This window comes from Microtus pennsylvanicus, chromosome 1 (assembly GCF_037038515.1).
Source record: "Microtus pennsylvanicus isolate mMicPen1 chromosome 1, mMicPen1.hap1, whole genome shotgun sequence".
NCBI classification, from domain to species: Eukaryota; Metazoa; Chordata; class Mammalia; order Rodentia; family Cricetidae; genus Microtus; species Microtus pennsylvanicus.
In genome coordinates, this window is record NC_134579.1 from 78980950 (window position 1) to 78997555 (window position 16606).

Sequence of the window (16606 nt, forward strand, 5' to 3'; positions counted from 1 at the left end):
AGGAGTTTAATTATGTGTATGTGTGTTAACAGTTGCCCATGGACGACAGAAGAGGGCACTGAATTCTGGTGCTGGAGTTACAGGCAGTTGTAAGCCATTGGGCATGGGTCCTCTGTGAGAGTAGTAGATGCTTTTATCTCTCCAGCCGTTAAGAGTTTATGAAGTTCACAAAGGCAGGCTTTCTTGACTTGACACAGTAAGTAGTTTAAATGTCAAGACCTACATCATACCATGGCCTTAGGATGTATTTTCCCATTACCTTCAGGTTCCTGTGCCTATGAAAGCCTAGGTAGTTCGTACCTGATGAACTACTTGTGGTAGTTTGAATAAGAACCCCCCACAACCCCCCTGCCCCCCATCTCCCCAAAAGGCTCATATATTTGAATGCTTGGTAATGAAGGAGTGGCACTATTTGAAAATGATTAGGTTTGGGCTTGTTGGAAATGGGTCACTGGGGGTGGTGGGCTTTGAGGTTTCAGCACATGCTAGGCCCAGTGTCTGAGGATCTGGATATAGTTCTCAACTATTTCTCCAGCACATCTCTCTGCCTACTGCCATGATCCCCCATCATGAGAATGAACGAAACCTCTGAAACTGTAAGCAAACCCCCATTTAAATACTTTGGTCATGGTGTCTCTTCACAGCACTAGAACAGTGACTAAGACAAACTTGAAACATTTGAAGTCTGAAAAGCTTGTATTTATTTACTTCTTAACCCAGAAAGGGTTTCTCTGTGTAATAAGCCCTGTCTATCCTGAAACTTGCTTTGTAGACCAGGCTGGTCATGAAATCAGAGATTGCCTGCCTCTGCTTCCTGAGTGCTAGACTACACTAAATTAACCCATTTCTATTAATCTACGTATCGGACATGTGGCTCATGTATGTCCTTCATACTGTCCTCCAGTATGTCTTGCTCTCTCTGCCGCTCCTGGCAATCCTGCAGTTCTTCCCAGACTCCTGTCTGGCTGTCCTGCCTAGCTAATGGCTGCTTAGCTTTTTATTGAACCAGTAAGAAGGCACCTCGGCAAAGACACATCTTCATAGTGTATAAAAAGCTTATTCCAGGGCTGGAGAGATGGCTCAGAGGTTAAGAGCATTGCCTGCTCTTCCAAAGGTCCTGAGTTCAATTTCCAGCAACCACATGGTGGCTCACAACCATCTGTAAGGGGGTCTGGTGCCCTCTTCTGGCCTTCAGGCATATACACAGACAGAATATTGTATAAATAAATATTTTTTTTTTTTAAAAAAAGCTTATTCCATAACACCAAGGTAAAACTTAAGGTAGATACAGCTAGATAAGATCCAGTTCAGTCAAAACATAAAGCTACGAAATTCTAGCTTCTGCTTTGGGACTTCAAGTCATGAGGTTTCTCATGCCCTCAACTGCTGAAGACCCAGTTCCACAGGTAAAGGTGACAAATGGAAGCCATCTTGTACATAGGCACTCATATCAATGCACAAAGATGGAGCAATTGGGTAATAGATGGCCTCTGGTGATGCCCCAACTCCTCACTTCCTCCTTTGAAATACAGCATTTCAGTACCAACATCTAAATGCTATATCAGCATTCATTTTTAGATCTATGAACACTACCAGTGAGAACTGATTCCAAGTTACATTAAAATGTGATTCATATAATTCAAATGGCTTACAGATTTATTCTAGTAATATTTACATAAAAATTTAAAGCTACATGGTTGAGAATGATTGCTAGGATCTAAAAGGGTTAATGTAATTCATTATATCTTGATTTCTTTCTTTTATAACCTATAAAGGACCATTATGACTCCAAGAATACAATATCTAGTTCTTTTCTTAATGAGAAATAATGTTAAACAACCAAGTATTACTTTCTCTATCATTTATTTAGAAAAAAGTTTTACATATTAGGAAAAAGTAGAAACCAATGTGGAATTTAGTAATTTTCAATCACATTCTTGTTCTAGTAACAGTTACCGAGAAACCTCTATACAGTTAAATCCAGGTGCTAGAGTCACTAGCTCATCATCACATCACAGTGTCCTGGTCATCAGTTACCTCCAGTTACAAAATTCTCTACACACTGGGGCTTAGCTTGCATTCATAGCATACAGGTACCCTTAGCTTCATCCCCTGCACTGCAACACAACAAAAGCAAAGGGCCCCATTAAAAACCTTCTCCAAAACTGGGCTTAGACTCTGTGTGCAAATAGGTGCTTAAGTAAAGCAGAGCATCAAGAAAGCGGTCTCTACTGTATATAGTGATAATTTAAAATGTAAATAAAAAATGCATCACAGGATAGAAAACTTTTATGTGGTGGAATACTGCCTTTCAGACTGTTCGCATCAAAAACAGCAACCAACTCCAGACCAAGGATCACACAGCTCAGAGCAAGCGGACAGTTTTCCCAGTCACTGTCAAGAAGTCATCATCAGCCAAAGCACGCAGGGCTTCTTCAAACATATCTTTAGTAATTGCCTAGGAACAAAACGTCACACATTGAAATCTTCCTTTTAGACACAAAAATGCCTGTCATTTTGGTGGTTGTAGACAACTCATTTTGCTAAATTTTATCATATTTATTTGTGTTCCTGTGTGTGTGTGTGAGAGCTGGTGCATCAATGAAAGCCAAAGGACAACTGGCCAAGTCGGTTCACTCCCTCCACCACGTGGGGTCCAGACTAGACTCAAGTGGTCAGCCTTAGTGACAGCTATCTTTCTTACGCACTGAGCCATCTCACCAACCCACTTGCACATATTTTTCATGCTGTAAATTAGGGATGGCAAACTTTTTTTCAAAGGACCAGGTGCCTTTCTAAGCTCTGCCACCATCATGCAGCGCGGTCAAGAGTAAGTGAAGAAGTGTTATGAAGACAAAGGAAAAACAAGCGGACTTTCACGTCAACCCATACAGCTTTTCTTTCACTAAAGATTCATCTTTAATTAATTGTAAAAGGTCATACAGATATTTCTTTCCTAAAACAAATCTAAAATCCAAACAAGTATACTAAAATTTTAATTATGTATTTTGATACTGTGTTTATGGAAGAGGCCATCTTACTCTTATTAACATTTATTACTTACACATATATAAATACTTACTGTGTCAGACTGTCCCCGAATATCCTCAAAAAGTTGCTGGTATTTTAAGGCTGGTGTTTTACCCTTAGATAAAATAAGTTTCCTCAATGCTTCTGCCAATTCTTCTTTTCGTTTACGAGAAGTGGCACTCATCCCTATTTCAAAAAGAAATAATTGAAAATATTTCTGCCATGAGGAAGTAAAACGTTACAGATTCCCACATTCCTTTTGTAGTATTGCCAAGGTAGGTAGGAAAACAACCAAATGCCAGAGCATTTTCAAGAGCATGAGTTTTTGTTATTTCAATTATTTTACATATCAATAGCTAATTGCCACTGAAAGCCTACGTAAGCTGTGTAGCAAGTGTAATCATACTTATTAGGAGAACAAATTCTTTTTATTTTGAGACAGGGTCTTGCTGTCCTGCCTCAGTTTGCCTAGAACTCCTGAGCTCAAGTGACCTTCTTGCCTGAGCCTTCTGCTTAGCTGGGACTAGAGGTGAGCAAATGTACATGCCCTGTTCTCCCTTGAAATGGACTTTAATAAGTGGCACGATGCCAGAGGAGACAGAATCCCTTTTGATTTTAAGTCTTTTTGTTCAAAGCAAGTAACAAACCTGTAGTAAGAATAGATATATCCACAATGCCAGTGCGGGGGTCAGTGGCAGACTGTTTTAGAGCTTCCCGGTGAAGGCGTTTTGCCTCTTCCACATCAATTGCTTCAACTTTGTCTGAAAATCTCACTTTAGCATGGGCTTCTGCTAATCGAATTAATGACTCTAGCTGTCGAGGGTAAGCAGAAACCATTCCCCGGCTACTACCGATCTTCCTCATGTTCACATAAGCCTAGAAAAGATAGAAACAACAAAATGAAGCCACTGCTGACAAGACCTTCAGTTTCATGGATGACCTTGAGCAGTTAGGGTTCTGTGAAACAACTGAAAGCCTATCTACCTACAATGTAGTTACAAAATGGATCTGGGCCAGGGACTTGGATTCATTAAGGGTTGGTTGGAGCCTCACACACACAAACAGAAACAGAACCCTAGAGGATTGTTACATCCATGTATGGTGATGTCAGGATAGCTGTACAGGTAGGCATGAAAAAGAGCGATTAAAAGGCTGGCAGTGTATCTAGAAGAATGCATGTTTAAACCCCCATGGGTATAATCCCCAGCACCAAACACAGATGCACACAACAACAACAACCACAACAAAGGAAATAGTGGGAGAGGAAAGGAATGAATCAGAGAGCCCGTAGGAAAAGGCTTGGCAAAAGACTGCCCATGAGACCCATTTTATAAGGCATGTAAAAGATGCCTGAAGATATAATGTTCCAAAGAGAATTAATTTTGCATGTAGTATTTTATTTTATGATACAAATGAAAAATTACATATCATCTCTCACCCCCACTAAGTCTTTTAGAACCCAGCTAGGATGCCATATCAGAATACTCAGCCCAAAGAAGCCCTACCACATTCCTGCTCCTCTTGTAAGTATGTGTGAATCAACCACCAACTTCTTCTTTTTCAAAACAAGGGAAGAAGTTAAGAGAAACAGGTAGCTAACTTATCCAGAGTCTGGTTACCTCAATGAGGGCCTGGCTGGCCTCCTCACTCAGCCGGGGCATGATGGTACTATGTGCATATGCGATGTAGTCCTTCAGCACTGCCATGTCCAGGAACTCCTCCTCCACCTGCTCCTCACTTTGGTAGTACAGTGAAACCAGGTGATGAGCCAGACGCCGGTCATATGCCTCATCCTGAGGGTCCAGCATGAGGAAGATAAGATCAAACCTGACAGAGGAAAAACACTGTCTTTATTGTTGAGACACCAACATACCTATATATAGGACCTAGAGGTATTTAAGCCACTTATCAACTGTACTATATACGTGCCAACAGAGGGCCGTCACATACCAACCAACCAATCCTTAGCCTTGCCTAGGTAAGAGCAAAGTCAAAGATGTTAAGATTTTCTTTGAGAAATGTTACTATAATTCAGAGGATTAAGTATACTTAGGTAAAAATATCTTCAACTTAGCTAGAGAGGCTGCTCAACAGTTAAGAGCACTGGCTGTTCTTCTAGAAGTCATGCGTTCAATTCCCAGCAACCACATGGTGGCTCACAAACATCTGTAATTAGATCTGGTGTCCTCTGGCCTGCAGGCATATATACAGGCGGAATACTGTATGTAAATAAATAAATCTTAAAAACCCTTCAACTGTTCTGAGAATAACTATTTCAAAAGGAGTGTACTTCAGTGATACGGCACTTGCCTAACACATGAGAGGCCTTCATTAAATCCCTAGCACCATCAGAGACAAAACAAATTTAGTAAAATAATTGAACAGATAAACCTTGCCAAGAGCTCTGACCAACCACATCTGAATCATTGTTTAATGTTAACAGATTGGCAGCAGTTGCTGACTCTTACTGTTTTCTTTTCAATCTCCTGCTGATAAGTGTATGAATAAGCCAACAGACGCATCATATAGAAATGTTTCAGTACCTTGACAACAATGTATGAGGTAGTTGGATATTTTCAATGGTTGTTTTTTTAGGGTTCCACTGAGACTCGATAGGATTTGCTGCTGCCAGGACAGATGTGCGTGCATTAAGCTGGCAGATGATTCCAGCCTATCAAAGGAAGCACTGCAGTTAGAAGCCTTTTCCTGGCCCCCACAAGGAAGAAAGCCATCTTCATCTGACCTCTTACTAACCATCATTTGCTTTGCTGGTTCTGCTTGCCAAGAGCCCCACTGACTTCAGTGCACACAGATGGACTCTGTCCTTAGATTCATACCTAGGACTGACCTTAAGACATAAGCATTCTGTAGCTACATTTGTCTTTAATTAAATTTTATTCTATATATTGAGTGTTTTGCCTGAATGTGCATTATATGTGCACTTGGTAACCTTGGAGGTCAGAAGAGGGCACTAGTTCCTCTGGAACTGGAGCTACAGATGACAAATGGTTGTGAGCTGAATGTGGGTGCTGGGAATCAAACCCAAGTTTTCTGGTCAAGCAGCCACTTAACAGCTAAGTAGTTACTTAACTATTGAGGCATCTCTCCAACCCCCTGTAGTCAGTCACACATCTTTAAAATCAGAAAGCAAACACAACATTCATAGTAGCTTCAACACAAACTAAAGCTTATTGGCTTTACACTTAGTGAGTAAAAGCAGCTAATGTAGGTTTCAACACAGAAGTTTAATTGAAATGTGAGCAGGCATCATTGCAGAGTCTGTAGTCAAAGTGGACATCACCACTCACCTTTGCAATGGACAGAGTTTGTTGTTCCATGACTTCATGCAGTACAGACCTTGTACTTTCATTCATTTTGTCAAACTCATCAATGCAACATATGCCATTGTCACTCAAGACAAGAGCACCTGTCTGTAGGACTAGCTGCCTGGTCTCAGGGTCTTTCATCACGTAGGCTGTGAGGCCAACTGCACTGGAGCCCTTTCCAGATGTGTACTGGCCTCTGGGGACCAGGTTGTATACATACTGCAGCAGTTGGGACTTGCTGGTACCAGGGTCACCACATAGAAGGATGTTGATCTCGGCACGGAATTTGCCCCTTCCAGTGTGACTGAAATCCTTTCTTGTTCCACCAAAGAGCTGAAGCAAGATTCCCTTAAAAAAAAAAAAAAAAGCACAAACACATCTAAACATTCACTTTGTAGAGTAACAGTTTTTTCTTCTGGTTTAGAGGTACTTTTCTAACTTATAAGCTGAAGGTGTGACCAAAGCCATCTGAGAGTGCTCTGGTCACTCTAAATTATTCCTAACCAATTTAAACTTTAGGCAGTATCATTCTAGGACTTACCCAGCATAACCTCTGCTCTGATCTCATGTAACCTCTTAGGTTGAGGGACACAAATGCGCACAGCACAGAGATGAATATATACACAACAAAACAGTAACATTCATCTAACAACTGAGGTAGGGGTCAGTGCCTTGTTGTCATAGCTCAAACAGTGCTTATCTTTGGGAGTTGGTAGCAGTGGTAAATGGATTTTTTTGAACTACTTGATCCCAAAGAATTGTAAATCTTAATCTCAAGTTAAAAACTCCATTTTTACCTTCTTTATATCTTCATGTTCATAAATGCTGGGAGCCAAAGCTGAAGCAAGTCGCTCATAAATGTCTGGTTTCCTGGAAAGTTCCTTAAGCAATTTCACACGGTTCTCTGAAAAAAGTTTCTGTTCTGCTTCTTCATCAAGGCCATGCAGGCGTTTTGCATCAGTTTTCCGATAATGAATGACATCAATGTGGGTTTTATAGACAGACTTCACGTTGCTCACTCTTGGATTGACTCGGATAGGTACTGCTCGATATATGCCTAAGAACATTTACAAGAGACTCAGCTTTACTACTTCTCCCACTGCAGGCTCAGTGGACAGAAAAGGCAATGTGCAGCTGCTGGGGGCTGCATCTCATTTAAACATCCATTACTAGTTGGCCTTCGGACTAAGGCCTACATTAAGAACATCAAGTGCTCGCTTCGGCAGTACATATACTAAAATTGGAACGATACAGAGAAGATTAGCATGGCCCCTGCGCAAGGATGACACGCAAATTCGTGAAGCGTTCCATATTTTCCTCATCCTCCACATATTCTCTTATGTGGAAATTAAGACCCACAGTTACATAACTGTATTTCCCCTTTAAAAAAAAAAGAACATCAAGAAACAGAAGAAACGGGCACCTATTTGTATGCATCTGTTCTAGATGAACTTAAGGAACTATCTGTGCATAAATACTTTGTGCACAATTGTTCTAGGGACAAAATGAGAGCAGGCTATTTGTAAAAAAGGTTAGTAATGTCATTTCCCTAGGCTAAATCGCTTAGTAATTCCTTAGTCATCACCTGGAATAAAACGTTAAAGCCTACACCAAAAATTTAAAAATAAAAATACCAAAATCTCAATTCTTTTAAAAATAACGAATAGCAAGACAGACTACTGACTCAGAGGTGAAGGAAAATAACAACTTGGGGATCAACTAGGAATAGGACGTTTTCTGAGATCTTTCCATGTAGCTCCCTAGCAGAGAATGCTAAGCATGTCCAAAGCCCTGGCTTGATCCCTAGCACAAGCCAATCCAATCCTCATACCTGTGTCCCCAAAAGCATCACCAAAGAAAGTAATTTAGAGAGAAACTAAGTGATAAATAATACTTTAGCTACTCTAATGTATACATTCTCTAAGGGAGGGTTTTCTTTTTTATATTTATTTTTATGTGCATTGGTGTTTTGCCTGCATGTATGTGTGTGTGAGTTATGTCTGGAGTTATAGACAGTTGTGAGCTGCCACATGAGTACTGGAAATTGAACCCAGGTCCTCCAGAAGAACAGCAGGTGCACTTAATCATGTAGCTATCTCTTCAGCTTCCAGAAGGAAGGGTTTTCTAAACTGGTATATCTAATGTTTTTCTTTGGATTTCAAACTAGCCCTGAACTCCACTCTAATTTTGTTAGAATTCCATTAGAACTCCATTCTAATTCTGTTTCCAGCTGCTTAAAAGAAAAAATCAAAGTTTCAACTTATAATAGCGTGAGATGCCTGTGTGTATGCACTCAAGGGTCAGGGTGGTGTGTGAAGGTCAGCAGCTGGCTTTTGGGAGTTGGTTCTCCTTCCATCACGTGGGACCCAGGGGAAGGAACTCAGATCTGATTTGCACAGCAAGCACCACTGACCCAGGCCCTGACTTTTGAGGACTAAATCTATCTACAGCTCACCCTCACAGACTGTGGTCCTTTAACAAGACAATGCAATTCTCATTTAAAACAGAAAAGAGAGCTAGTGAGGTGCTCAGTAGGTAAAGGCACATCAAACCTGATGATCTGAGTGCAATCTTTAGGCCCCAAGTGAAAGAACAAGAGAACTGGTTCCCACAAGCTATCCTCTGATATAAAATTAAAACAAAACAAAACAGCATTTGCATAACATTTTAAAAATGCAAAGCAGATCACACTTCACCCATAGAGCAATGTAGACCAGGTGATATTAATGACACCTGAAATTGCCCAGTTTTGTTCCTCTGGGCACCTACTATGATAGAGTACTGAAGATACAGCTGAGGACACCAACCTTGGATTAAATATCTTAGCAAAGGTGTTAGGGCAATTGTGGGGCAAAACTGGGACTGCATGTCTCTCTTATGTTGGGGAAAAAATCCTGACTCATTGAGTTGCTGGGACAATGAGCCCCAGACCCAGGAGCCAGAGATACTTGGGCTCAGTTCCCAATGAAGAACAATGTTGTTTTTGACTCACCACCCTTGACCAAATACCTACATTCCTCTGAACTGTGGAAAGCCTGCCACACACTGAATATAAGAACATTTTCTGCATGAAGCAACAACATTTAGAATCTAGAAACACGAATTAATGCAGTAATGAACTGCAACAATCAGTAACTCAGCAATAGCTTTCCCATGGGGACAAAGTGCTCTGCCCTGCTCTACTCCATAAGTAAAGTTAGCCCGTAGCTGGACATGTAGGAAATAATGAGTCCCATGTTGGTGCTCTGTCCCTGAGCTACTGGCAGGCTGAATCCAATCCACACTACTGAAGCTGCTCTCATGGCATCAACCACGAGACAACCAATCTGAGACACACGCAGAGTCCTGAGAGATTTACATGGCAAGTGCCCACCAGGACATGAGATCTAAAATATGCGTCTGAGAAGTTAAAAGTCAAACAGTGGGCCGGGCAGTGGTGGCACACGCCTTTAATCCCAGTACTTCAGAGGCAGAGGCAGGGGGATCTCTGTGAGTTCAAGGCTAGCCTGGTCTACAGAGCAAGTTTCAGGATAGGCTCCCAAGCTACAGGGAAACCCTGTCTCGAAAAACAACAACAACAACAAAAAAAACCTACATTCTTACCTGTGACATTCACTCTGTCCCCTGGCTGAACCTTGTCTACAAGATCATTGTGGGCAAAAAGAACAATAGTGTGAGGTGTCTGCCCAGCAGGCATGTCTTCAGGAGATTCTTGAAGTTTGATCTGAAGGAAGCAAGAGAGAATTTGAAACCAAAAAAAGTACCGAGATAAACAAAGCCAAAAGAACCACAAAACTTTGTACAGCCTTGTAGGGATAAGTCCCGCCCCTTAGGGGGCGTGTTCGCCTCGGGCTAATGTCTGCGTATAAATTTGGCGAGCGTGCTCCCAGCTGTCGCTTCTGCTTTCCTGGTCTCCGCGAGAACGGTGGTTCTGTAAGTCTATTTCTACATTAAAACTATATATATTTTTACAATCTGTCTGCATTCGTTTACGCCGCTACACAGCCTATACTAACTGTGTTTGAAACATAGCATACCAGTACTGAAGCCTCAGTGTGCTCCAAATTCCAGTCATCAACAAAACCAACACTCTAAGATGCAAAGAGCTGAACTCCATTTAGGAAGGTTGAGGGTAGATTGACAATTGGCTGAGGATTCAGAGGCCGAACACAGGCAGCACTGTGTTGGGGAAACCACTGGGTACAGAGTGGCCACATACCATCTGCTTATCGGAGAACAGGGATCGGTTGTGGATCAGTGCCATGCTGTGGCTGGTGTGGCAGTGTGCACAAGAGCAGGGCTCAGCAATGCGGCCTCGGTCTATCTCCACCCGGGTGGTATGGGCACACACTTGGCATTGGAAGAAGGCCTCCTGCATCTCAGGAATCAGCTGTGATGTCCTGATGACCATGCCACTGATAGTGATGAGCTGATCAATGTCTGTAAAAGGAAAGAGGTTTGTTTGTGACCAGGAGTGTCTCTCAGCCCACCCAGACAAGGGTCTACCACTAAACTAAGGCAGACTCTTAACTCAAGTAGAATTGTGGATGACCAATGGAGACAGCATGCACTGTAGCCAATAATGGACTAGCCTAGGATGTCCTTCCTATGTCCAGCCTTCTTTCCCCTCAACAACAGTATACTTCTGATCCTTTTCAATCATTTCTTTACTTTTTATTTACTTATGTATTCACAGTGTATTTGAACACATGCCTGCCACGGTGCCAAGTGTGGAGATCAGAGTCAGATTTCTCTCCTACTGCGTGGGTCCTGGGGATCTAACTCAAATGGTCAGACTTGGCATCTTTAACCACTGAGCCATCTTTCTGGCCCATATCTGGCTCTTTCTTCCTCAGGTGTCCTGTTTAGTAGACAACAGGTGAGAAATTTGATATGTAGGTACAGTTTGTCCCCCAGCCTCTCACCTCACTTTAAAAACTACCTATAAGACCTGAATGTCAGGTAAAAATTTTGGGCTGGAAATGTTGGGGTTGGGGGTGTACTTGTAATTTCAGCACTGGGGAGGAAAAATAAAAGGAGGATCTTTAGGACTTGTAGGCTAGCCAGCTAGCCTAGCCTACTTGCTGAGCCCTACTCAGTAAAAAACCCTTCTGATAACAAAACAGCTCTTAAGAAATGATACCCTACATGGCACATGCTACAAAAAAATCAACATATAATACACAAGAACAGTCTGGACTCCATACCAAGACAACATGGGCAAAGTATGTATGACCTTGGGGATGCCCTGAGCCTCTCTCTCTGTTACCTATAGAACGGAGCAAGGACGTAAAGATGTCATCAACATGCACCACACACATTTTGTGGTCAGTGCCTACAGGAATAGAAGCACTTTGCCTCTTAGCAGTCCTCACTTCTTTTACACTCCTTTTGTTTGCCCTTTTGTTTGTTTGTAGAATTGTGGATAAATGATCTACCGCCAACCTATATCTCAGGCTCTTCCTACAAGTTCTTTTTAAAGTATGGTATGCCTTCTCTTAAGGTCTCTAACATCTCACTAAAAAGGTGATGTAAGGAGCTAATTTTAGAACAGAAAATTATGGTTCTTTAACAAATACCAAAAAAAAAAGTCCTGCTCATGTTAATTGCCTCTATTATTTTGTTATGGAAGATACTTTACAATCTTAACACATTTATCTGCAGAGGCATTCTTATTAATTTAAAAAAAAAACAACTACATTCCAATCTCCACACACGGAAAAATGTCATTCTGTCCTGTTTATAATGCCAAGGACTATCTAGATTAGGATCCTGATGTCCCATAATTGAGCCACTATCAGTCTAACTGAATTCATACAAGAACTTCGTGGAATTATGTTAAGTGGCAAAATCTTTCTCTTTTAAACATCTCTTTACTTATTTTGAAACAAAACTCATTTTCAATTTATTTATTTTACAACCTGCTTGCAGTTTTCGTTCCCTCCTCTCCCCCCAGTCCTTCCCTTTTACCCCTCTCTCTCTGTTCCCACCAATACACTGCTCAGTTTCTGTTTAGGAAAGGGCAGATCTCCCATGAGTATCAACAAAACGTGGCATATCAAGTTACAGTTCCAGGACAGCCAGAGCTACACAAAGAAATCCTGTCTTGAAAAAACAAAACAAGCAAACAAACAACAACCTCCCCCAAAAGACTAAGCACCTCCCCATGTATTAAGACTGGGTAAGGCGACCCAGTATGAGGAGTAAAAGCCTAAATTCTTTGACATTCTAAGCAGTTTATAACTAGGGTTTTTGATCCCCATCACTGTCTCAAAAATCCCCACTTCAATCACCCACACTTGCCATCTCTCACAGGCTGTTTTCTGTCGTCCCTCCAGTCTATCATCTATTCACCTTTCAGACCCTATTACCCAAATTTCTCTTTCATAACCAATTTTTCCTCTACAGGTGCAGAACTTTGTTCTTTCCCCGAGGCACAGACACTTTATGTTTTATTTACTTTGCAAGCCGGAATTCTTTAAAGTTTAAGGCTGGGGAATCATGTTCTGCATTTGTTTTCTTTATTATTATTACATGTGTATATGACTGTGGGCACAGATGTAAAATCAGAAAACAGTTCTCAAAACTTAATCTTCTCCTTTCACCATGGGTTCTAGGAACTGAACTCAGATCATCAGGTTTTCATAGAAATTGCTTTTATGAGCCAGGCGGTGGTGGCGCACGCCTTTAATCCCAGAACTCGGAAGGCAGAGGCAGGCAGATCTCTGTGAATTTGAGACCAGCCTGGTCTACAGAGCTAGTTTCAGGACAGGCTCCAAAACCACAGAGAAACCCTGTCTGGAAAAACCAAAAAAAAAAAAAAAAATTGCTTTTATAGCTCAGCCACCTTGCTGGCCTTTTGTATTTGATTTCTTCAGTGACTAAGAACATGCGTACCAGGGCTGGAGAGGTGGCTCAGAGGTTAAGAGCACTGGCTGCTTTTCTAGAGGTCCTGAGTTCAATTCCCAGCAACTACATGGTGGCTCACAACCATGTATAGTGCCCTCTTCTGGTGTGTGGACATACATTCAGGTAGAACATTATATACTTAATAAATAAAATCTTAAAAAAGTGCATACCTAGTAACTAGAAATTTATTGTATTTCAATAAATTCACTTTTACAGTAGAGTATTACAATTTCTTTTATATCAGATACTTCAGTTAAGTTCGAAAAATGCACAATAAGTTCACAAAAGTATACAGAATAAATCTTTTCAATTTATAATTTAATGCTATCACTACCCACTACACAATTCTTGATGTTTCTTCCCACATAAGACATTTACTACTACTAAATATATTACCTTCAGGATTCAGGTTTCTCATACTCTTTGTCTTCAATGCATTAAAAGGTCTTACTTGAATCTGATGTTCTAAAATGGAGTCAGGGTAACGCTCAAAGAAGATCTCATTGACCGCCATGTCAAAGGTTGGTATGACTTCCTGTAAATATGAATATAAAGATATAGGGGCTGAAGAGATAACTCAGGAGTTGACAGTACTTGTTGCTCTGAGGAGACTCAAGTTCAAGTCCTAGCACCAAATCAGGTAGGTCATAAGACCTCGTAACTCCAGTCCCAGGGGTCAGAAACCAAGAAATCAGGAGTTCAAGGTCATCTTCAGCTACAAAGCTACCCTGAACACTACCTTGCCTCAACAGCTTCTAATTAACACCCCCCGAAAAGAGATAATTTACTTGATGAAATCCAAGAAATCACTGGTAAGATTCACTATTTTTAAGGAACACTACTAATTAGTGAAGAAAAAAATCCTCACTTTAAATGCAGTAAAACATGGTTTTCTTTAAGAATAGTCAACCTTTGGAAGCAGTCTTTTAACCTAATGCAATTCTGCTGCTAGGAACATTCCTTGCAAATGTTTACTATAACCATGAAGCTCAAATCAATTCTTACCTGTGGGTAGGAGATGAGCTGTCTATACATATTTTTGCCAAATGACTTTATGTGTTCACAGTTCACATTTAAAAATGGTTCCCCTGTAATATTTATCTGTAAGACAAATGAAGTCATATTTCACTAATTTTATTATCTCAAAACACAAAACTTCCATTTGTAAATCGCATTTGATTACCTCTCCAAGTCTTTGCATGTACAAAGGTTGAGTAACATCTATGCCAACACTTTCTTCTTCTTTGGCCAGAGGATCAGTAAAACATTGAAGGAATCGCTTGATGTGGAGTAAAAAAAAAGTATTAAGCTTAATGAACTTAAAACATGTAGTTATTATTAAAACGCAGAATTTAGACCAGCAAGATGGCTCAGTAGTTAAGGATGCTCGCCTAGAAGCCTGATGACCTCAGTTCTATACAGTGGAAAGAACCAGCCCCTGCAAAGTGGCCTCTAACCTTCACATAAAAGCCATGCATGGCATGTCCCCTCCCCCCAACAATAACTATATGAAAGAAAAAAATTTTAAATCTATGGCTATATGCACACATACAGAGATAGAAAATTTCTTCTTTGGGTTTGAGACAGGGTTCTTACTATAAACCCAGGCTGGCCTTGAACTTCCAGTAATCCTCTGCCCAAATGCTAAAATAAGTATTTACCACCGTAGAGGCAGAGACAGGTGGACCTCTGAGTTTGAAGTCAGCTTCGAGTTCCAAAATAGCCAGGGCTACACAGAGAAACCATCTCAAAGTATCAAAATCTTAATAAAAAGTTTATCACCATGTTTTGCATAACATAAATTATTTTAGGAATAAAATTCTACACCACAAACAACTTGCTGCTATACATCATGGCTACCAACGTAAGATTACCAGCACGTTCTCCCAAAGTCTCAGGGATGAGTTTTTAGTATCCATAAGCTTACCTGAAAATTTTCTTTGCATGTTGCCACATTCACATCTGTTCCCCAAATCACAAGTTTTTGGCCTAGAGACTGTTCGCTTGCTGCGATGTCTTCTGCAGCTGTCTACAGAGGAGATGACAGAAACAGGTTAACGGAACTACCTACCTTAGGCTCCAGAAACGTCCCGCTCCCAGAGCTGCTCCGTACTCACTCCGTCAGACTGCAGATCCACCTGCAGACCCTTCCGAGCAGAGCCCAGGTCTGGCCTCTGCCTCACTGGGGTGCCTCTCACCCCACTTCTTGGGGTTCCTTCCACTCGAGAGCTGGGAGTGCCATATGTCAACGGCGAACTAACGTCAAAGTCCATAGGAACAGCTACAAAAACAACATATTCACATTCACCACGTAAGAAATCCCGGTAGCACATCATACCCCAAAAATGCAGTTCTACTATAAAATCTGCTTCCTTGGCTCATTGGGTCACAGCTTGTACCAATTCTGCCTCCCTCCCCAGCTGCTTCAGTGAGACTCTACACCAGCCCACACTGAAAATTGCTTGGGCATCACAACAACAGCTAAACCAGCCATCCCATCCCGACCGCTGATGACTCTTATCGACCAAAGCGTAACCCACATCTGCAGACACCCACCTGAGGAAAGCATCTGGGGAGGGCTGGAAAACAGGGCGCTCTGTGCAGCTGGGCTCTGCAGGTCCGCTCCTGGAGAGGTGGGCATGGGCGGCAGCTCCCCAGTGGAAGAATCTTCGCCTCTCCGTCTCCGGCTGGGAGACGACCTGCTGCTCTCCTCACTTCTCACTTCCGGCACGCAAAACAAAACAAAACAATAGTATCAAACGCTCAAGCTTAGTCTTCCAGGAGTGCCTCTCAAGTAGCTTATTACATAAAAACAAAACAAAACAAAAAACCAAACCCACAAACGACTCCGAACAGAGAGAAAAGGAGTTGGCATTTTTAAACAACGGAGCTGCCCAGGCCGGACAGCCCGGAGGTGAGCGCCCAGGCAGTCATCAGGATCTGAGCGACCAGAGGCCACTCACTATCTGCCCAGGCCTGTCAACCAAGCACCAGGCTCGGAGGCCCCAGGACATTCCACGGTGCTGCGGGAACAGACACGAGGCGGAAAGCGAAAGATGAGGGGACTCACGCGTCTGGGTTGGGGTGGCTCGTCCGCGTCGGCTGCTGCGGCGGCTCGGAGTCGACGCCGGGGACGACATGGTGCTGCGGTACCTACGCCACAAGGAGAAGCTGGCTCCGAGTCGTCTGGACTCTTGGAACGGTGTTAGCTGATACAGCCGGCACCGTGCAGAGCTTTCCGGGTCGGAACGCAGAGCCGATTCCCGCCAGGCGCTCTGTCGTCACAGCGCCCAGCAGCACCCGGCCAATCACAGAGGCAAGAGAGCCTAGCTCCGCCTCCG

General features: G+C 42.1%; 1 protein-coding gene and 1 non-coding gene across 2 annotated transcripts; one reads left to right on the forward strand and one right to left on the reverse strand.

Annotated features, from left to right (window-relative positions):
• Positions 1–1846: 1846 nt before the first annotated feature.
• Mcm4 (minichromosome maintenance complex component 4) lies at positions 1847–16544 on the reverse strand. Its single transcript, XM_075970636.1, has 16 exons — positions 16336–16544; positions 15822–15986; positions 15383–15546; positions 15193–15294; positions 14449–14544; positions 14271–14366; positions 13662–13800; positions 10576–10796; positions 9960–10080; positions 7154–7413; positions 6339–6704; positions 5574–5701; positions 4650–4857; positions 3678–3906; positions 3083–3216; positions 1847–2458 (listed from the first exon to the last, which is right to left on the reverse strand). The coding sequence occupies exons 1-16, from the start codon at positions 16403–16405 to the stop codon at positions 2366–2368; spliced, it is 2592 nt and encodes an 863-aa protein (XP_075826751.1). The 5' UTR covers positions 16406–16544; the 3' UTR covers positions 1847–2365.
• Positions 7567–7673, forward strand: LOC142842745 (U6 spliceosomal RNA). The gene has a single exon (XR_012909426.1). It is a non-coding gene; the product is annotated as a U6 spliceosomal RNA (small nuclear RNA).
• Positions 16545–16606: the final 62 nt, after the last annotated feature.